The sequence below is a fragment of the Panthera onca genome, chromosome F2, assembly GCF_046562875.1.
Source record: "Panthera onca isolate mPanOnc1 chromosome F2, mPanOnc1 haplotype 2, whole genome shotgun sequence".
NCBI lineage: Eukaryota > Metazoa > Chordata > Mammalia > Carnivora > Felidae > Panthera > Panthera onca.
The window spans coordinates 9,493,804-9,511,698 of NC_138356.1; the positions used below are offsets into that span (position 1 = coordinate 9,493,804).

General features: G+C 45.7%; 1 protein-coding gene and 1 long non-coding RNA gene across 4 annotated transcripts in view; one reads left to right on the top strand and one right to left on the bottom strand.

Moving 5' to 3' along the window:
* BPNT2 (3'(2'), 5'-bisphosphate nucleotidase 2) overlaps nt 1–1,758 on the bottom strand; it is a 36,653-nt gene extending 34,895 nt beyond the window's left edge. For all 3 annotated transcript variants that reach the window (XR_009603432.2, XR_009603431.3, XM_060610569.3), the window contains exon 1: nt 1,080–1,758. Coding sequence is in view for 1 of the 3 variants with exons in the window: in XM_060610569.3 (XP_060466552.1) it covers nt 1,080–1,469 (390 nt within the window). In the remaining 2 variants the exon portion in view is untranslated. The remainder of the gene's footprint in view (nt 1–1,079) is intronic.
* Nucleotides 1,665–14,614, top strand: LOC144615083 (uncharacterized). The gene is made up of 3 exons (XR_013553474.2): nt 1,665–1,748; nt 5,244–5,415; nt 11,074–14,614. It is a non-coding gene; the product is annotated as an uncharacterized LOC144615083 (long non-coding RNA).
* Nucleotides 14,615–17,895: the final 3,281 nt, after the last annotated feature.

Here is a 17,895-nt window from a genome sequence, read left to right on the forward strand (position 1 = left end):
TAACTCTTCCAAGAACAACAGTAAAAGGTCAGATACTTTCCAAAGAAGCTGGGGTTTCGATTTCACTGTTTATCTAATTAATAAAATTCCACTGGAAACAATTTTTCTTCCCCGTAGCCAAAACGAGTTAGCACATAGCGCTTCCAAAGCACTGCTACACTAAGTTAAGCTCTTCCTCTGGAATTATCATACATTTTTAAAAGGGTTATTCATTCGACAGCAGCTCCACTAAAATGATGAATTCCTAAAGTATGAATAGCAAATCCCCAATTCTGGATTTACCTACGAAGATGTCAATTCCTTCCCCAGAAACGCACCCAAATAAAAGGCCAAGGTTTTCCAATTCTTACTCTCTGTAGAAAATACGGGGGCGGGGAGGGGGGCGCAGCTGAAACGAAGTGGCTGGGAAATAGACTTCCGAAGCCTTCTTTGAAGAGCTCCCCAAATACACGCCTTGAAGAGGGTCCTGATCACTCTGCGGCTCAAGTAAGCCAGAAGCATACCTCCCACATTGCCCTGCGAACTAACAGTTCCGCAACAAGACTTCTACCGTCCTCGGCCCCCAATTAGCTCCTAGTGGGTCCGGCGGAAAACGTGTGTTCCATAGAAACGATCCTTCCGACAAGTACATCAAGAAAGGCTGGAGGGCCACGGGGGTTCTGGTCCAGCCCCTTCATTTGACAGAACGGCCCGCAGCAGGGGACGAAGTTAACTTTCCCAGCCTTTCAAGGCCGGCCCGGCACCCCGAGCTTCTGATCGCAGGCACGAAGCGCGTCCCCGTTTCTGGGGAGGGGCCAGAAGGGCCAGGGCCCTGACTCAGATTACCTGCAACCTCACCCAGCTCTGGTGTCAACTGTTTGTACGACCTTGAGCACCTAGACTTCCGCGTCTCGAGCTCCACGTCTGCAAAAATGGGAGCCAGGGCCCCACGACCTGGAGCTGTCAGAGGGGTCAAGGCGCTGGGGCTCGCTCCGAGCAGGTCTCCCCGCAAGGCGACCCCGAGCGGGCGCTGTCGCCGGCCCGCACCCCCCCCCCCCGCCCCCGGCCCAGGGCGCCCGGCGCTCGTGGCACCCACCCACCTGCACGTTAGGGAAGGCGGTCTTGAGCAAGTAGAACATCTTGCGGTTGGACAGCACGTCCCCGCTGGTCATCTTGTCCTCGGCCCCCTCGCGCGTCTTCCCCTTGGACTTCTCGTGGAGGACGTTGCTCTCGCGGACTCGCCTGACTTCATCGCCGCCGCGAACCGCCGCCAGCACCGACACGGCCAGCATCTCGCGCAGGTCCACGGTGCCCCCGTCGGCCGCGGCCGCGGGCCCTGCGGCCGCGCCGCCGCCCGGCTCGCCGCCCAGGCCGAAGAGGCTGAAACGGCCGGCCAGAAAGCCCGAGTAGAGGTGGTAGAGCACGCCGAGCCCCAGCAGGCAGAACACGGCCACCCCCAACGGGGACAGGCGGATGCCCATGGGGGCCATGGCGCGGGAGGCCGGGGCTCGGGGCGGCGGCCCTCACAGGCCTCCCCGCGCCCGACGCCGCCGCCGCCGCCGCCTCGCTCCGGGGCCGGGCGCCGCGCGTCTTACACCGGCGTCCGCTCGCCGGCGCCCGCGCGCCCCATCGCTCCCTCCCGGGAAAGGCCGAGCCGCGCCGAGAAGCCCTCCGTCGCCGGGCCGCGCGCCCAACTGCCCAGGGCAACGCGGTCCGGGCTCCTCAGCCGGCCAGTGGGACGCGCTTCCACGTTAGCCAACGGCTGGGAGGTGAAAGGGGAGCGTGGGTGTGTATCCGGGTTACGCGAGGGGGCGGGGCGGGGGCGGGGCCACGTCCTCCCCGCCCTCGGGGCGGGCTGATCCTGGGGGCGGGGCGGCGGGCTGCGGGGCTCCGGGAGCCCTGGGAGGCCCCACCGCGTGGCGCGGGGCTGGAGCGGTGGCTGGCTTTTCAAGTCGGTCTCGGGTGTGACGGAGCTCTTTTCCACGCAGGGAAGGTGCTGAGTGCCTTGTGCAGATTGAAACTAAATCTCTCTTTGAACGACGACGCATGGTTGACATAAAGTCTACCGCTTGTTTTACAGGCTAGACTTCCCGTCACTCTCAGATTATTGACGAACGGAGGCTGTGACAAGCCATTTTCAGACAGAGCTGTATGTTTTCTTGGTGGGTGGGTGGGGGTGTGTGTGTGTGTGTGTGTGTGTGTGTGTGTGTGTGTGTGTGTGTTTCCTCCAGCGCTTGTGTAGACGGAGCCTGTATCTTTAAATCGCGTCTCCGCGTTGGGAGAGGTCGGTCGGCCGGGACCTCTCCCACACTGGGGAATTTTACTTGGCTCTTTATTCTGTTGGTCTCTCTGTGGTGATCCAAACGCTTGCTTATGCGTTTGCATCCGTAGGTTTATATAGGTTTTTCCCTGTTCCTCCATCTGCCAGAATAAACCACCCTCTACGCAGCTGAAAAATATGCCTTGGTTCTGGGCTTTCATAATGAAAGAAAACGCTCTTTCACTTGACACACACCTTCCTCCCAGAGGCTGAGATGGACGAGGAACTGAGAAAGCCTACTTGATATAAAGGTGGTCACAGGATGGGCAGTCAATCCGGAATATGTAATCTTCGAGCCAATATAGGCCCTCCAAAGGCTTCCAGAAGCCTTTACCTGAAATAATTTGCCTTGGATACGTTAGCAGGAATACTGAATACTGTACTTAACTAAATTGTAATATTATTCTAAGCATGAGTAAGTTTATTTTCCATGTCACTAGTGAACATTAAGATGTGCAGTATCGTTCTCAAGTGTTAGGATATTTCTATAAAATCAACTTAAAACGCAGCCTGTTTCACAGTTCATAGCCAAAAAGTCATTGGTTGTAAATGGGCTTGAATCCAGGCTAATGACCTTAAATACTGCAAGGATACAGAGTGGATTCTGAACATCCTTTGTTAGGCAAGTCAGCAGAGACAGGCTGACCTTCACCGCTTCCTCAGAGTTCGGGACATCTGTAGAATTTGCATATGGTTATACAGATGCAATAAACAAAGACTATTGATTGCGCGGTTTCCCTGCCAGCAATCTGTAACTAGCTCAAAAATAATCACAGCACGAAATCAGGTACAAATACAAATCCAGGAAGGACCAGTCGCTGAAGTGTTTACAGCACCAGATCTTAAGAATCTGGCACTGTTCTCCTCAGCTTTTGGGAACAAATTCACAATTAAGCAAAGCTGCTTTGAAAAGAAAGCTGAAAGTGAAGGGCACAGGGCAGTTATGGCTACCAAATCCAGAGGTAAATATAAAGATCGGGGTTGAAGTAGAAAGGCTTAAGTTCAACAGAACCACCTCAAACTACACTCTGAAATCAACGAAAGATAGGAGTTGGGGAGTAGCTATGAAAATATTAAAAGCATCGGGGGAAAGTATAGACGAGGTTTGTAAAAATAAATTGAATAGTATTTTCCAAGGGTATTGGAAAGGACTAGCGGGCCCCATTCACTGTGGCACGATACAAAGCACTAATGAGACACCCAGAGGGATCCTTAAAGCTCTGCAGCATCTATACTTCGGGAAAGAGATTAAAGAATTGAAGGAGAAGTTGCCCTGAAAACAATGAGCGAGTTCAAACGTCATGGTTCCAAGAAGGGTTCTAGTACCCAGGTGACACGATAGGTAATACGTAATAGATATTCATAAAATATAACATGTAATCATTAAGAGAACCTTTGTGATGAAGATGAAACTTAATTACATGTGGGACAGTGATGTTGTCTTAGAACCTTCATAGGAATTTGATTGCAAGAAACTTGCTTTTTCAGTAACATGTTAGAGGCTCTAAAGAATAAATACATACCAATGAAAATTACATAAAAGTAAATGGAAAATAATAGGTGTGTGGGGGTGCCTGGGTGACTCATTGGCTGAGCATCCAACTCTTGATTTCTGCTCAGGTCATGGTCCCATCCCAGGGTGGGTTGGTGGTGGGATGGAGCGCTGCCCCCCGCCCACTGGGCTCTTTGCCGAGGGTGGAGCCTACTTGGAATTCTCTATCTCCCTCCGCCCCTCTCCCCGCCTGTATGCTCTGACTCTCTAAAATAAAATTAATCAATCAATTAAAAAAATAATAGGTTTGTGAACTGAGGCAAACTGGACTTTCAAAAATAACCTTTTTTTCTAGGTGTTGAAGATGAGGAGTGCCTTATTCTGTAAAAATACTAGTAGCAACAAGAATTGACACACAGGAGAAACTTCTTTAACCACTTTCCACTTAACTGGCTTGGCAGACCCTGCTTTCCACCATCAGCATGTTTACACCTAATAAATGCCACCTTTTGGGGGACTGCGCACTTTCACTCCCACTACTAGAACTTTCTATACTCTTTAGTGTTAGTTTTATTTCAACCCCATTTTGCCATCATGGTTATTATTACAAATACAAGTGAAATATCATGTAAAACAATCAAATATGAGTATATATATAAAGCTGAAAGCTGAATGACTGGATCCAGGTGAGTCACTAAAAACAAAAATTACCACCAATTTCGGTTGTTGGGGCAAAAACTGTCCCCGACTGTGACGAAAAAGAATCATCAAAGCTCAAACAGGTACTGAAATCAGATTGCTTGGCTTTAAAGAAAGCAAGCTGGTCGTCTTAGATTATGCATTACTCATGTGGTTGAAAGTGCAGCTAATGAATATGCTCAAAGAAAACTCACCGTACATTAAAAGAGAGACAAGTTATTATATATTTATAGATTTGCGTCTACAACCCACTCCTGCCTTGATTACATCAGACAAAGGACCTCTCCTAGAAGTCTGAATGTTACTGCCTTCCTGCAAATACCACCTTTCCTTATGCTTTCCATTATGTATGAAATAAATAACACCCATTTATAGAACATTATTAACATCTTAAATGATGGCATGTTTTGATTTGCCTGAATGGCTCCTAACCCCAAAATTTATCTTGGAGAAATTGTGTGTGTGCGTGTGGGTGTGTGTGTGTGTGGGTGTGTGTGGTGAAAGCTCTGCCAGTTAGTTTTCTTGTATTGTTTTTCTCCCGAAAGAGCATTTCAGGCGGACAGTTAAACTAATCAAACATTCCAGCTAGTTGAACCCCATGGAAAAGTGGCGTTACTACTTTTCTGAGAAAGCAAGAAAAAACAATGAACTCATAGCACCTCTTCATGTTTACAATATTCCAAGAAAAATATTATTTTTATATTCCTCCTTTAAGTGAGCCTATAAAAACAATAATTCTATTTTTTTTAATAGATCCGGTGAAATGGTACTTGGTTCTGCTGCTAAAGTTCTCTCTTTAGCAGATCATACAGTTCTTGGGACAACGGCTTTCACATGTTAAGACTTCATGTATTTCTAAAACATGATCTACATCCATTCTTAAAATCGATTTTCCCAAAGATTTTGAAATACTCAATTTAAATGGGTAAGTTTTTCAATTAATATAAAGTAATATGTTAGCAATTAATATAAAATAGTATGTTAGCACTAAAACCTTCTACTATGACTCTGACCTTAGCAATAATAACAGTGAATACTTATTTTAAACAGAAGCAATGTGGTAGGTATAGAAAACTGAGTATAATTTCTACTCTTTGATATTGTAATTACTCTAATCCATATAGCCAACATGAAGGCAGGTAGGTGTTTTGCAGATCTTTCTATCCTCTGACCTTTTGCATATGTGAACTCAGATCTCTGTATATCCAAGCAGAGATATCATAAATATCTACTCAGATGGAAACTGGACTTTTAAGAACTACTTTTAATGCAATTTTGTCCTTTGTGTAAAGTGTTTTTAAAAATCTTGAATTTAACAAATACATGAAGGACCCAACATTCATTTTCTCTGTCCAGAACATTTGTTTCATAGGCATACAAGTCAGATGAAATAAATATTTGCTTTGGAGCTGTTAAGATGTCACATATTTGTTAACTTATGAGTGTGCTCTTTATTAAATCCAATGCTTGGCAAAGCATCAATTCGGTTAGTAATGTAAATTTCCCCACACTGTGTTTTGTTCTGTAAGTGGTCCAAACTCATAAAACACATTTTGCCCACTATCTACCCGAAACCTGAGGTAAAATTTACCTTCTTAATCAGTCCAAAAAACCCTCATGATATAGTATCTAAAATTTTCTAGTCTCCAAAATAGCATTTGAATGTGTGTATCAATCATGATTATAATATGGAGTCTATGGCATTGTATCTATGATTTATATTAGAAAAACCCCAACATAATACATGTTGCTATTGCACTGTTTTGGGTATAATGCAAGCCAAGTGATGTCACCCGGAATGTAAGAACTCAATGTATTTAATAATATCATAGCCAATGTGTCTCAAAGTTATTGCCAAAGAAAAAAGGGGAAAAAATGTTTTTACACGTAGATACAACAAAGGAAAAGTTTCCCTAAACAATGCTTACCCTACTACATGAAACATTCTTTTATGTGTGTAAACCCTCTACATTGATTTCATGGTTCTACTAAAGGGTGACTGTTTGGAGCCAGTTATCTCTAAGTCTCTGTTTCTGCTTGCCTTTCCAGCAGAGGCACGGACTCCATTTTCAAGAACGCTATCCTTTCAAGGATGTTTGTACAGCAAACAGCCTTGAAAGAGAATTATCTTCCTCCAGAGAAAAGGACAACTTTGTTTCCTACACATTAAAATAAAGATAAGGGCAGGCAGCCTTGCGGCCAATTATAAAAGCCTCAAGGTCCCTGAGCTCAAAGTTACCCTCCTCTGGACCCTCTGAGTGCCACTCTGTTGGAAGTGAGGCTTGAGAAACAAGTGCAAATGCTGAGTCTGAATGCCACAATTGCTTTGTCTCTGAGCCAGGAGTCTCGTGTCTTCTGCCAGCATCCATGAAACTGGCAGGCTAACTGGTTAGCTGCAAGTCAGGTGAAATCTCAGCCAATATTCCCACATTATCAATTTAACCATAAAGCCAATTTTGCCAATTTATTTCTTCATCTTAGTTAGTCTCAAAGCAAATAGAGAATGCCTTTTTTTCTGCAGCATCTGCTTACTAATACTATATGATGCTACAAAGTGCCTTCCAGAAGCACCTAGTCTTTTAGCAGAACGAAATCTCTTACTCATCTGTCTTCACCCAGGAGCCTCCCTTAGACAGAGAGAGCTTCCTGCTTGTCCTTGGGACTTCCATAGGTAGCAAATCCGATTGCTCTAGATGGGTTTATGTAAAGAGATCTGTAGTAATGGGAAACACCAGCAACATACTCAGAAATTTAGATTCATTCTGTGTCTCAGTGCTTCTAAAACTATAATAGCAGATCATGAGGTGCTTCAAGATGGACTCATAGTCATGTAGAATACAACAGCAGTTCCAGTGACCCACGTTTTTTCTGTGCATCCTGTTTACACCAGCAAGGAAAGCTCTGATTGGGTCACCCCTACTGGTAGTTACTTGGCATGCCGTACTTCTCACTATATCCTCCTGGGTGTCTTCGGCTCTGGTCTAGGTAACTGACTAGTTACGGTAGTCAGCCAGGGTAAGCAGGGTTATTCTCATTGAACATCCATACACATGGCAAAAGCCATAGCCACTTGAAGAATAGCCTGATGTTGCATTCCTTGGCAGAGAGCCATGGGCAGATAAAGCCATCATCGCCTGTGTATTACTGCCTCAAGTAACATCTTGCCATCCTTATACCTCACTACAAAGTTACAAATACCTGCCAGGTAAACATCAAATTAGAGAACTCTAGAGGTTAAAACAATAGATAATTTTGCTCCATCCCTTGATCTGGTAGGTAAGTTGAGTTACCCCAGAGCTAAGCCAGATCAGAACCCCGGTTTTCCATTTCCCATTCTGCTTGATTTCCACACAATGCCCATATGTGGGCAACACAATCCTTCTTGGGAAGGCAGCAAGACCCTCAGCCCCCCAAATGCAGAGCCCACATTTTCAGGCTCTGCCACAGTGCGTGCTCCGTGGTGTAGCATGTTCTCTCTCTCTTCTCTCTCTGTTTCTCTCTCTCCCTTTTCCTCGCTCCCTCCCTTTCTCTCTATGAATTCATTGAATCACCTATATTTGCATATAACCTGATTCGGATTGCATTTTTAATGTTTCTCACTTCTTCCATGCTTCTGCGTGATACCACTTCATTTTAAGAAGTCTCCGATTTCTATTTTATGAATCACTTAGTACCATGAACAATCCCAAGAAACAAATTCTCAGGTTTTATAGCTCTCCATGCTTTCCAAGCCTGCATATCACAGTCTCCAGGAGGCTTTCCTGATGTAAGAATGGACGCCAGGCTCTTTGTACGCGTTCCAGTAACCAACAGCACAGCCTCTGTCATCGCATGATCCAGTAATCTCATCACTGCCTGATGACATGGCTGCCTCCCCTACCGAACTGCGAGCTACTGGTGGGCAAGACCCCACAGCTTATTCAGGGTTGGTATCCCAGAACCCAAAACACTTGATGCATGCCCCCAAAATGACTTCTGATGCATTTTGTTCACTCCACTGCATTTGCACCACCATTGCCCCTTCCCCACATTCCTTGCTTCGCTTTGTTCATTACTTCCCATCTCTTCTTATTCCCGTAGGGTAATGGAATAAGGGTGACAACGTCCCAGACACAAAATCTTACTAAAATCCAACCAAAAGATAATAGGAGGAGAGGTAGGAGATAGAGTTGTCTGCACTGAATTTCAACGGTGCATCTCTTTGTCTTTAAGCTCAGACTGCTCTCTTTTCAGCCCCAGACAGATGTCAATTACAGTGCCTTCTCTTTGGAAACACGGAGCAAACTTTCTCTATGCTGTCCACGGAGCAAGTCAACAAAGACGATGAGTTCAGCTCCAAATAAGTGGCAAAAGATGGATTTTAACGATTCTTGATTCTTCAGCATGACAGGAAATGACCGGCAAATTGCATTTACTGGAGATTAAGAACAAAAGGCCTCAGGTGATATTTATGTGACCATGAACTTTTTAGGCCACTCACACCCCTCTTCATATTTAAGAAAGGGACCAAGTATGGCCAGGGACAGGGCTCGGAGGAGGGGGTTGGCTGCAAGAAACCCCTGCGGGAACATCTAAGGTGATAGAAGTGTTCCATACTATTACTGTGGGAGTGGTTCCCCGACTCTCTATACATTTGTCAAAATTCAGCAGATTGAATACTTGAACTTGGCAAATTTTATCAAATATACATAATACCTCAAAAAACTGATTTTTTTAGGGGCGCCTGGGCGCTCAGTCGGTTAAGCATCTGACTTCAGCTCAGGTCATGATCTCAGGGTTCCTGGGTTCCAGCCCAGTGTTGGGGGTCTGTGCTGACAGCTCAGAGCCTGGAGCCTGCTTCAGATTCTGTGTCTCCCTCGCTCTTTCCCCTTCCCCCGCTTGCACTCTGTCTTTCCCAAAAATAAGCATTACAAAAAATTTTTTTAACTGAGGTTTTAGAAGGGAGGAAGGACAAACAAATCAAGTCAAAAACCCGGATCCTGTATGTGATATTAATGTAACTGCTTGGAGACCAAATAGGGCGGGGGGTGGAGCTTACACCTGCGTTTCTGCCACAGTCATACTGTAACTGCCCGTTCCAACAAAATTGTCTTGATGTAATGTCTTAAGAGGATAAGAAACATCTTCAGTTCCTGTCTAGCATGATCGCCAAGCTTGTTGTCCCCACTGACTTGTGCAGGTAGAAACAACTATGAAATTACGAGGGAGAAAAATCAGCCCTTCTGCTACACAAACCAGAATGCAGATGGCCAGGGAGGGGACGCACGGATATTTCTTTCCAAGGCGCACGCAGCCAACGCATGTGAATCCTGAGGGTGAATAAAGTTCCCTGTCTGGCTGGATTTGTGACCTAAGGTCCTTCAAAGGCTGACCTGGATAAGAAAAACTAGGGCAACGCTTACAAGTGAAGTCACGTGTCTCCATCAATCACAGCAAGGCTCCAGCCAAGTAGAAGGAGGAGACAAATGCACACTCAAGAATCTGGAAGGGCGCTCTGCTTGCATCCTAACTGTAGGGCAGATTTTGGCGAAAGCTTGTGAGGTCCAGGACGGGGCTCTTGAGGCAGGGAGGGCAGAGGGAACAAAGATGCAGAGGGAAAGCAAATCCTTTGCTTCCCCTTAACGGCGGTGTGTGCTTTATAACTACGGGTGTTTCTGTCTGTTTTGGAAGCTGTTTTCCCCTCTGCTGTGCATCCTCCTGCCCTTCTTGGCCTTGCCAGATCTCAGCCCTGCTCTGAGTGAGCCCTGTGCAGTCGGCCGTCTTCCCGCCCCAGCACCCTGTCAACAGCTCAGGCTCTGAATTTCTTTTGCGCTCCTAACCTTTCCTGTTCAGCTTAGCTCTGCCCTGTCTTCCCCGCTATTTCTGCACGATATTCCCAGTACTCTACTAACGTGATCTCGTCTCTTGTGCTTGAAGAAACACAGTCCAGCAACCAAATGATCGTTTCCCTCAAATTCCCGTTCTTGACTTGCGCTTCCCACACACTGCGAAGGCTATGCTTTTCTCTTCCATCCGCTTTCCTCAGATGCTGGGTGCACATTGGCTTTCCCAGGCTGTCTCTGGCTGAGGAAGGCCCTTCCCGGAGGATGAGGAACTCTGTGACCCTTTGGCCCCCCTGGAGTGGCTGAGGTCGGGAGGCATCCTGTATTTGCACATTCCAGGTTATCCTGCAGGGAAGGACAGGCTAAGGCTAGCCCCTGCTCCCCCTGCTTGTGCCTCCTCCCTTACTAAGGCTCTGTGGCTTCTGAGGCATGTTCCCCACCCCAGTTTTTCACGTGCCTGGTCTGGCTAGCCTAATGGAGCTGTGCCAGCTGGCACAGGACTGCTATTGACTCGATGTGTTGTGTTTTGAATGAATGCCATTAGTTCTATTTATTGGGATGATTAGTTCTCAAAGGCTTATAATCCAGTTTTTCTTTATAACTTCCTCGCTGCCTGGCACAGACCTGGACAGATACGGTTGCTGATTGATTCCATGGTGCCCTGTGCCTGGGGGGACATGGGGGGGAAGGGAGGGAGGTGCCCAATTGCCTCAAGCCTATGCAACAGGATGCTAGATGTAAGTTTTTTCACTGTCTTGCAGTTTTCACCGAAATTCAAACGCTGAGAGCAACGAAGAGACTATATACGTCCTCAAGAGAGGCGCTCGCCAGCTCGTCTTTCCCGAACTACTGTCGGGATCCGGGTCAATGCCTCCCTTTCACCGTCACGTAGACCAGGAGCATGATAGGAGGAGAAAGATGCGTGAGGATCCATTTAAAGCTAGTTGCTGAATGCGGTGCTCATCTTGACCACCTCCCATCTCTGGCTCAGAATGACAGGGGTTTGGAGGGAAGTGTTTAGAGGAAAAAAAAAATCCACGTGCCCCAGGTTTTAAGGTTAAGAGATTTTCCTGCATGGAGCTGCCTGGGCTCAGAGAGTCTGTAAGACAAAGACTTGGGTTTTCTGTCCTAGACAAAGTAGCTGCCCAGAAAGTAGCCGGGCCAGGGCTCTCTTGAGGTGATCCTGGCTGTGAGGACCACCCCGCTGGCCACACCAAGGTGACCGTGACGGGGAGGCCTCGGGCAGACGCAGCTTCCAAGGCGGGCTGGAGAGCACGTCACCCACAGCAGGGGATACCCAGGGAAATGAACTTGGTGTCCAGCAGGAGAGTGGGGAGAGAAGGCTTCGGAGAACTCACAAAAGCGCCCCAGGAGAGAAAAAGCCAGAATTTGGGCTTCCGTGCCATCCAGAGGGCGGGAGTGCCAGATGAGGACATCACCATATGAAGTCTTCTGTGGGTCACAGCTTGTTTTTCGCTGTTCATCGGGAGAGTGGTCAGAGAACGAAGGCCACGTGAGCCTCTCCCTCCTCCCTGTAGCTGTCTGGGTCCGAGGCCAGCCTGAAAGGTCTGGGGGTAAGAAAGCTTGACCCCAATGCAAGACGTTGCTTCCTTCGACCTGCATTTTCTTGGTTGCCCACATACCAAGGAGACGGTTGCCGGGGGTGTATTTCAAACATGTCGGCTTACACGCACACCATGTTTTCCTTACATTTATACAGATCGCAGGGACAATGGAAAGAAAAGCAAAACTGGGGGAGAGAGAGAATGGGAAATCAACATGACATGGGTAAGAAGGAGAGAGTTTGCCTCACCCCTGTGGGTCCAGCTAACGGGTTGAGTCTCATGGTGGGTGTGCCCCCACTTTTCCAAAGATTTATGACATCATTATCTGTTTTCTCTAACCAAGGAAATCCAAAGAGGGCTTTTGTTTTTATGGAAAAGAAAAAAAGAAAAAAAAAAGGTGAAAAGCGAGATTAGTCTTTGGCATCGTTTGGCACCTGTCGGGCCTTTGTGGAGGCAGCGTGCACCCGAGCAGGGAGACTGGCTCCGCCAAGCTCCTTCCCCAGGAACCACACGCGGCATCTCAGAGTCCAGCCGCCAGAGCTCTGGACTGTGTCTATGAGCATCGGTGCTTTATCTCGATTTCTTTTGTTCATCTGTTAGCAAGATGTGTCCTAAGGTATCAGAAAAGCCTAAGAGGGCTTATTGTTTTGCGTCTGGGAGCACTCAAAGAATTTTCCATGGAACTTCATGACAACTGCTTCTTCCCTTTATGGCTATTTTGGCTTACGAAAGGTTTTGTGGGAATGCTTTAGGTTCGGACAGTGGGAGTGGGGTGACCTGTACTTCCCAGCAAGCTGCTTTAACGGGGTTGTAACTGAAGACGGGCAGGATCTAACTGTAACCTTTACCAAAGTCAGTTACGACTTTGTGCACCTGATTTTGCAATTTTTCGACGTACAACCGCTTTCGTTAGGCAGGAAGCTGGGCGTGAGCGACAGGAGGATGGACAGTCCCAACCCAGGACCGCGAGGGGACCACCCGTTGCACCCATCTGGCAGCGGGTCTGTGGGCACAACGTCCCGGCCCAGGGAGAGTTAAGTTTGATATGCTCGTTGTGCTTGTGCAGACCTGACCTTTGTCCCTAGAATAGACAAAATGTTGCGATTTCCTACCCCATGCAGGTATTTTAAATACATCTTGGGAAAGGACACGGATTGTTGGCTAATTATTATATAATCCAGGGCTGTCACTCACATGTTGCAACCCTAGAAGCCAGGGGAAAAGCGAAACTGATAGAAGCCCACACCCTAGAGTTTCTAGGGCCTTTGTCTCTCCTCACTTGGCCTGCTCCTCCCTTGGAGTGTCCTTTTAATAACACGTTGCTCAGCTGTACTTTCCTTTCCCTGTCCTGGAATTCTTTACTGTGGCAGCGGAAAGGACCAGGGCTTCGTTCCTTTTCCATCTAACTCTCGGTAACACTTTGAGGAATCTAAATATTTCATTCACCTCAATATTGGAAGATATTGTGAGAGGCTTACTAAGTGTCGATCTCCAAAACCAGAACTCCATGAAAGAGACATGACATCCCAGGGCTGTGAGACGAAGTGGTAAAGCAAGAAAAAGGCCAGGTGAGGGTGACAGGTCTGGGTGGGTGGCTTAGTGGCTTAGACATCCGACCGACTCTTGGTGTCAGCTGAAGTTGTGATCTCACAGTTTGTGGGTTTGAGCCCCACATCAGGCTTTGTGCTGACTGTGCAGAGCCTGCTTGGGATTTTCTCTCACCCTCTCCCTCTACCCCTCCTCTGCTGACTTTCTCTGTCTCTCTCTCAAAATAAATAAATAAACTTAAAAATAAATAAATAAAATTAAGAAAACCTTTGAATTCTTAAATAATGCAAAAAGTTCAGGGCCTTTTTCTTTTTGTTCTGGAGCCTGCAATACTAACCATAAGATTAATAAACACAAAATTAAAATGATGGGAGGATAATCATGCCTAACATAAGACACCTGATGAGCACATAATCTATGTGGAGAATGGTTTTGTCTTCCTCATGGCTGAGAGACGTGCACTTTTTACTTGTTAACTTCAAAAGTAAAACAGCCAAGGGTGCCTGGGTGGCTCAGTAGGTTAAGAATCTGACTTCGGCTCAGGTCACAATCTTACGGTTCACAAGTTCGAGCCCCAAATCAGGCTCTGTGCTGACAGCTCAGAGCCTGGAGCCTGCTTCGGATTCTGTGTCTCCCTCTCTCTCTGCCCCTCCCCTGCTCACGCTCGCTCTCCCTCTCTCTTTCTCTCTCAAAATTAAATAAACATTAGAAAAATTAAAAAAAAAATAAAACAGCCAATTATTCAGAAAAACGGGTTTATTCAGGATTAGCAGAGAATTACAATTCAAGACATGGAAGCCACAGCAAAACCACAGGCAAGTCCAACCAACAAAGAAGAATGTTCGTTTATGGAGAAGAAGGAGGAAGTTGGGAGGGGTTGTTTTGAATAAAAGTCCATTGGAAAAAAGCAAGAGTTCAGGGTGGTGACTTGCTCATTGACTGAATTGCAGGGGTAGTTGATTTCTTATAAAAGATGCAATGTGTATCTTTTTCTGTTGGGACCTGTAATTGAAGATTCTTTCTTGTTGACCATTCTTCTGTTGGAGTCTGCAATTGACAGTTCTTCCTGTAACTGACATTGAGTGGTAGGGTTCTACCTTCCAGCCTCCTGACTGGACTTTAGTGAGGCTTCCCTTCATACTTATTGGGATATTTATGCATTTCCCATAAATAAACTTTTAAAAACTTTCAGGTGGCTTTACCTATTTACAAAATGTGTTTATTCTTAATATACGGACATTATCTTGATGACATATTTGCTCTGGAACATTCGCTTCTGGTAACATTAGTTAGTAGCTGTCGGTAGCTTTGTGTGGACAGGACAGTCCTCAGAAGATGATGCTAATGAAACGGAGCCCCGAGATCAGGATCTCCTGAAGCCAGAGAATTACAATTGACCTTTGAACAACGAGCACGTCAGGGGCACCAACATCTTGTAGAGTCAAAAACCTAAGTATACCTTTTGACCCCCCCCAAACTTAACTAATAGCCTACTGCTGACCAGTTGCTTTGCCAAGAACAGAAACAACTGATCAACACATATTTTATGTATCATATGTAGTATATACTGTAGTCTTACAATAAATTAAGCTAAAGGAAAGAAAATGTTATTAAGAGAATCAGAAGGAAGAGAAAATACATTTCTTAAACTGTACTACACTGTACAAAAATCTGAGTATAACCCGTGCAAGTTTCAACATGTATTATTTAAGGATCAGCTGTATTTCTTTAGACTCACTACTGCCAAAAGTGAAGCTGGTTTAAGTCCAGACAGTGCTTTAAAAAAAGAAAACACATTGTGGGATAGCATGTGACTGTCAAGCTAGGCGACCAAAGTTGCTTTTTGCAGAAAAGTCTTCTTGTTTCCAGTAGTGGAAGCTACTCCCATGTATCTTCTTGGCTACTATAACAGCTGACCTTGGAAAGTTCTATGGTCTCCCACTTCAGACTCTCAGATCCTAACATGCCCTGTAGACTTCTTGGCCTCCGTCTTGGCCCCTGTCCTGCAGCTAGTATACCTTTAAGCTTGTGCCAACAATAGGTTGTTTTCCTTGAAATACAACTTCTTGACTTCTTGCTTAAGTGCATCGTGATCTAGACTACCAATTCTGGGATTCAGAATTCTTAACCCTCAATATTCATTCATATTTCTTTAAGAAGGTTTCCTTTCACCTGCATGTTACCTACTAAAAGGAATTTATATTTTAAAATATTTTATTAAAATCTTTGTGCGCTTAATGAGGCAAAAAAAAAACCAACAACAAACAAACAACCCTACAATCACCCAATGTGATTTAATTTAATATCTGAAAAGGATGTCTCAGAAATAAGGCTTTTTTTTAAAAAAAAAAAACTTCTTTCCAAGAAGAGACAATTTCCCAAGGCAGGTAAGAGGAGACAGGGGTGCAGAGAGAATTTAGGCATACATTCCATCCAGCTCTGTTGCTTAGTAAAGCTAAGAAGTTGGACAAATTATTCAGGCTATCGGAATCTCAATGTTCCCGTCTGGAATCACGAGGTAATAGTTGAGTTTTCTCTAGGATTAAGAGAGATCATCTATATAAAGCACTTAGCACAGCGCTTGGCTGTTAGATGTTAGCTGCTGTTACAAAATGAATCCCAGGTATTATGGCCCTTATCTTGGATCCAGTAAAACCAGTCTCTAGAGGAGTAATTAAGAGCCTGTCTCCATCGCTGTGTGAGTGCGATTCCAGATTCTTCCACTTACTAGCTGTATGCTCTTAGTCAAGATACTTAACCTCTCTTGTCAGTTGGACACACACATATGCATGCACGCACACATATACACACGCAGAGGACACTCAAGAAGCTTCAGAGAATGCTTAAGAGAAAAATAATCCAACTCATAAGAGTGGTAGCGATTTGGGGCGCCTGGGTGGCTTAGTCAGTTAAGCATCGGAATCTTGATTTCTGCTCAGGTCATGATCTCACAGTTCCTGGGATCGAGCCCCGTGTGGGGTTCTGTACTGATAGCTCAGAGCCTGCTTGGGATTCTCTCTCTCTCTCTGCCCCTCCTCCCTCTTTCTCAAAATTAAATAAACATTTTTTTTTTTAAAGAGATTAGCAAATCTGTCATTTGGTCAACTGGCCCATGAATGCTCTACAAGTTTGTTTCCCCCTTGTGGTGCCCCCCAAGATGGCCTCCTCCATGCCCTCAGAAAGCATTCATCTGAGGTCTTCCCCTTACTCTTACCCTCTGTGCCCAGTGCTTTAAATTACTTCTCTCCAGTGCATTCTCTCCTTCTTCCTTGCTAAGAGACCCTCATTTTTTTGTGTGTGGGAAAGAACAGATGAATGCCTAGCCTCATGTAATGGTTCGTTGCGATAATTGTGAGAACATTGCTCTTTATTGTCTTCAGCGTCCTTAAAGCCAGAGTGTGGCCCTATATCCCAGGTCCAGCCAAGGACACTGAAGAAGAGAGGCTCCAGGCCAAAATAAAAGCCAACACCTTAAGCCTGGTGGAAAGAAAGGAGCCTGGATGCTTTCTTACTACTAACAGTGGGAATAATGAACACAGTTTAGGATTTCTTTGCAGTTTTATTTTCGTTGTTGTTCTTAGAATATGTCCCGCTACAACTGTATTAGTCAAATACTGTGTTTTAAAGTCACATTATGTAATTTTTCCCTGTGTCCTTAAGCCACTAATTTGATATACAATTAAGATCATTTATTTTTGTTTTCAATTTTTAGGGATTTTCCCCCCCTCATTTCGATTTAAGTTTTTAATTTACATTTACATTGTTCCAAAGTCAAAAACACCAAACGAGGGACGGCGTAGGAAGCCTAAGTTGCACCTTTGATTCAATAACTCCTTTCTATCCTTCCAAACGAGGAACAATTTTTATTAGCTTTTAAAAATTGATTTTTCAAAAACACAAGCCAGACGGGCTCCTGGGTGGCTCAGTCGGGTAAGCATCCAACTCTTGATTTTAGCGCAGGTCATGATCTCACAGTCCTGAGATCCAGCCCGAGACTCTCCGCTGACATGGCGGGATTCTTGGGATTCTCTCTCTCCGTCTCTCGTCTCTCTCTGCCTCTTCTCTGCTCTCTATCCCTCTCTCAAAATAAGTAAATAAACTCGGGGCACCTGGGTGGCTCAGTCGGTTAAGCTTCCAACTTTGGCTCAGGTCATGATCTTGTGGTTCGTGAGTTCGAGGCCCGCGTCCGGCTCCGTGCTGACAGCTCGGAGCCTGGAGCCTGCTTCCGATTCTGTGTCTCCCTCTCTCTCTGCCCCCTCCCCTGCTCACGCTCTGTCTCTCTCTCTCAAACATAAATAATAAACATTAAAAAAATTTTTAAAAATAAATGAATAAACTTAAAAAATATAAAAGAAAGCCCAGTTCAGAAGGTATTCCATTTCTTAGATATAAAGAAACACACCCTCCACACTGCAGTGCAACTTGCCTTTCCATTCAGCGGTGCATGTTGGAGACTAGTCCATAGCAGTC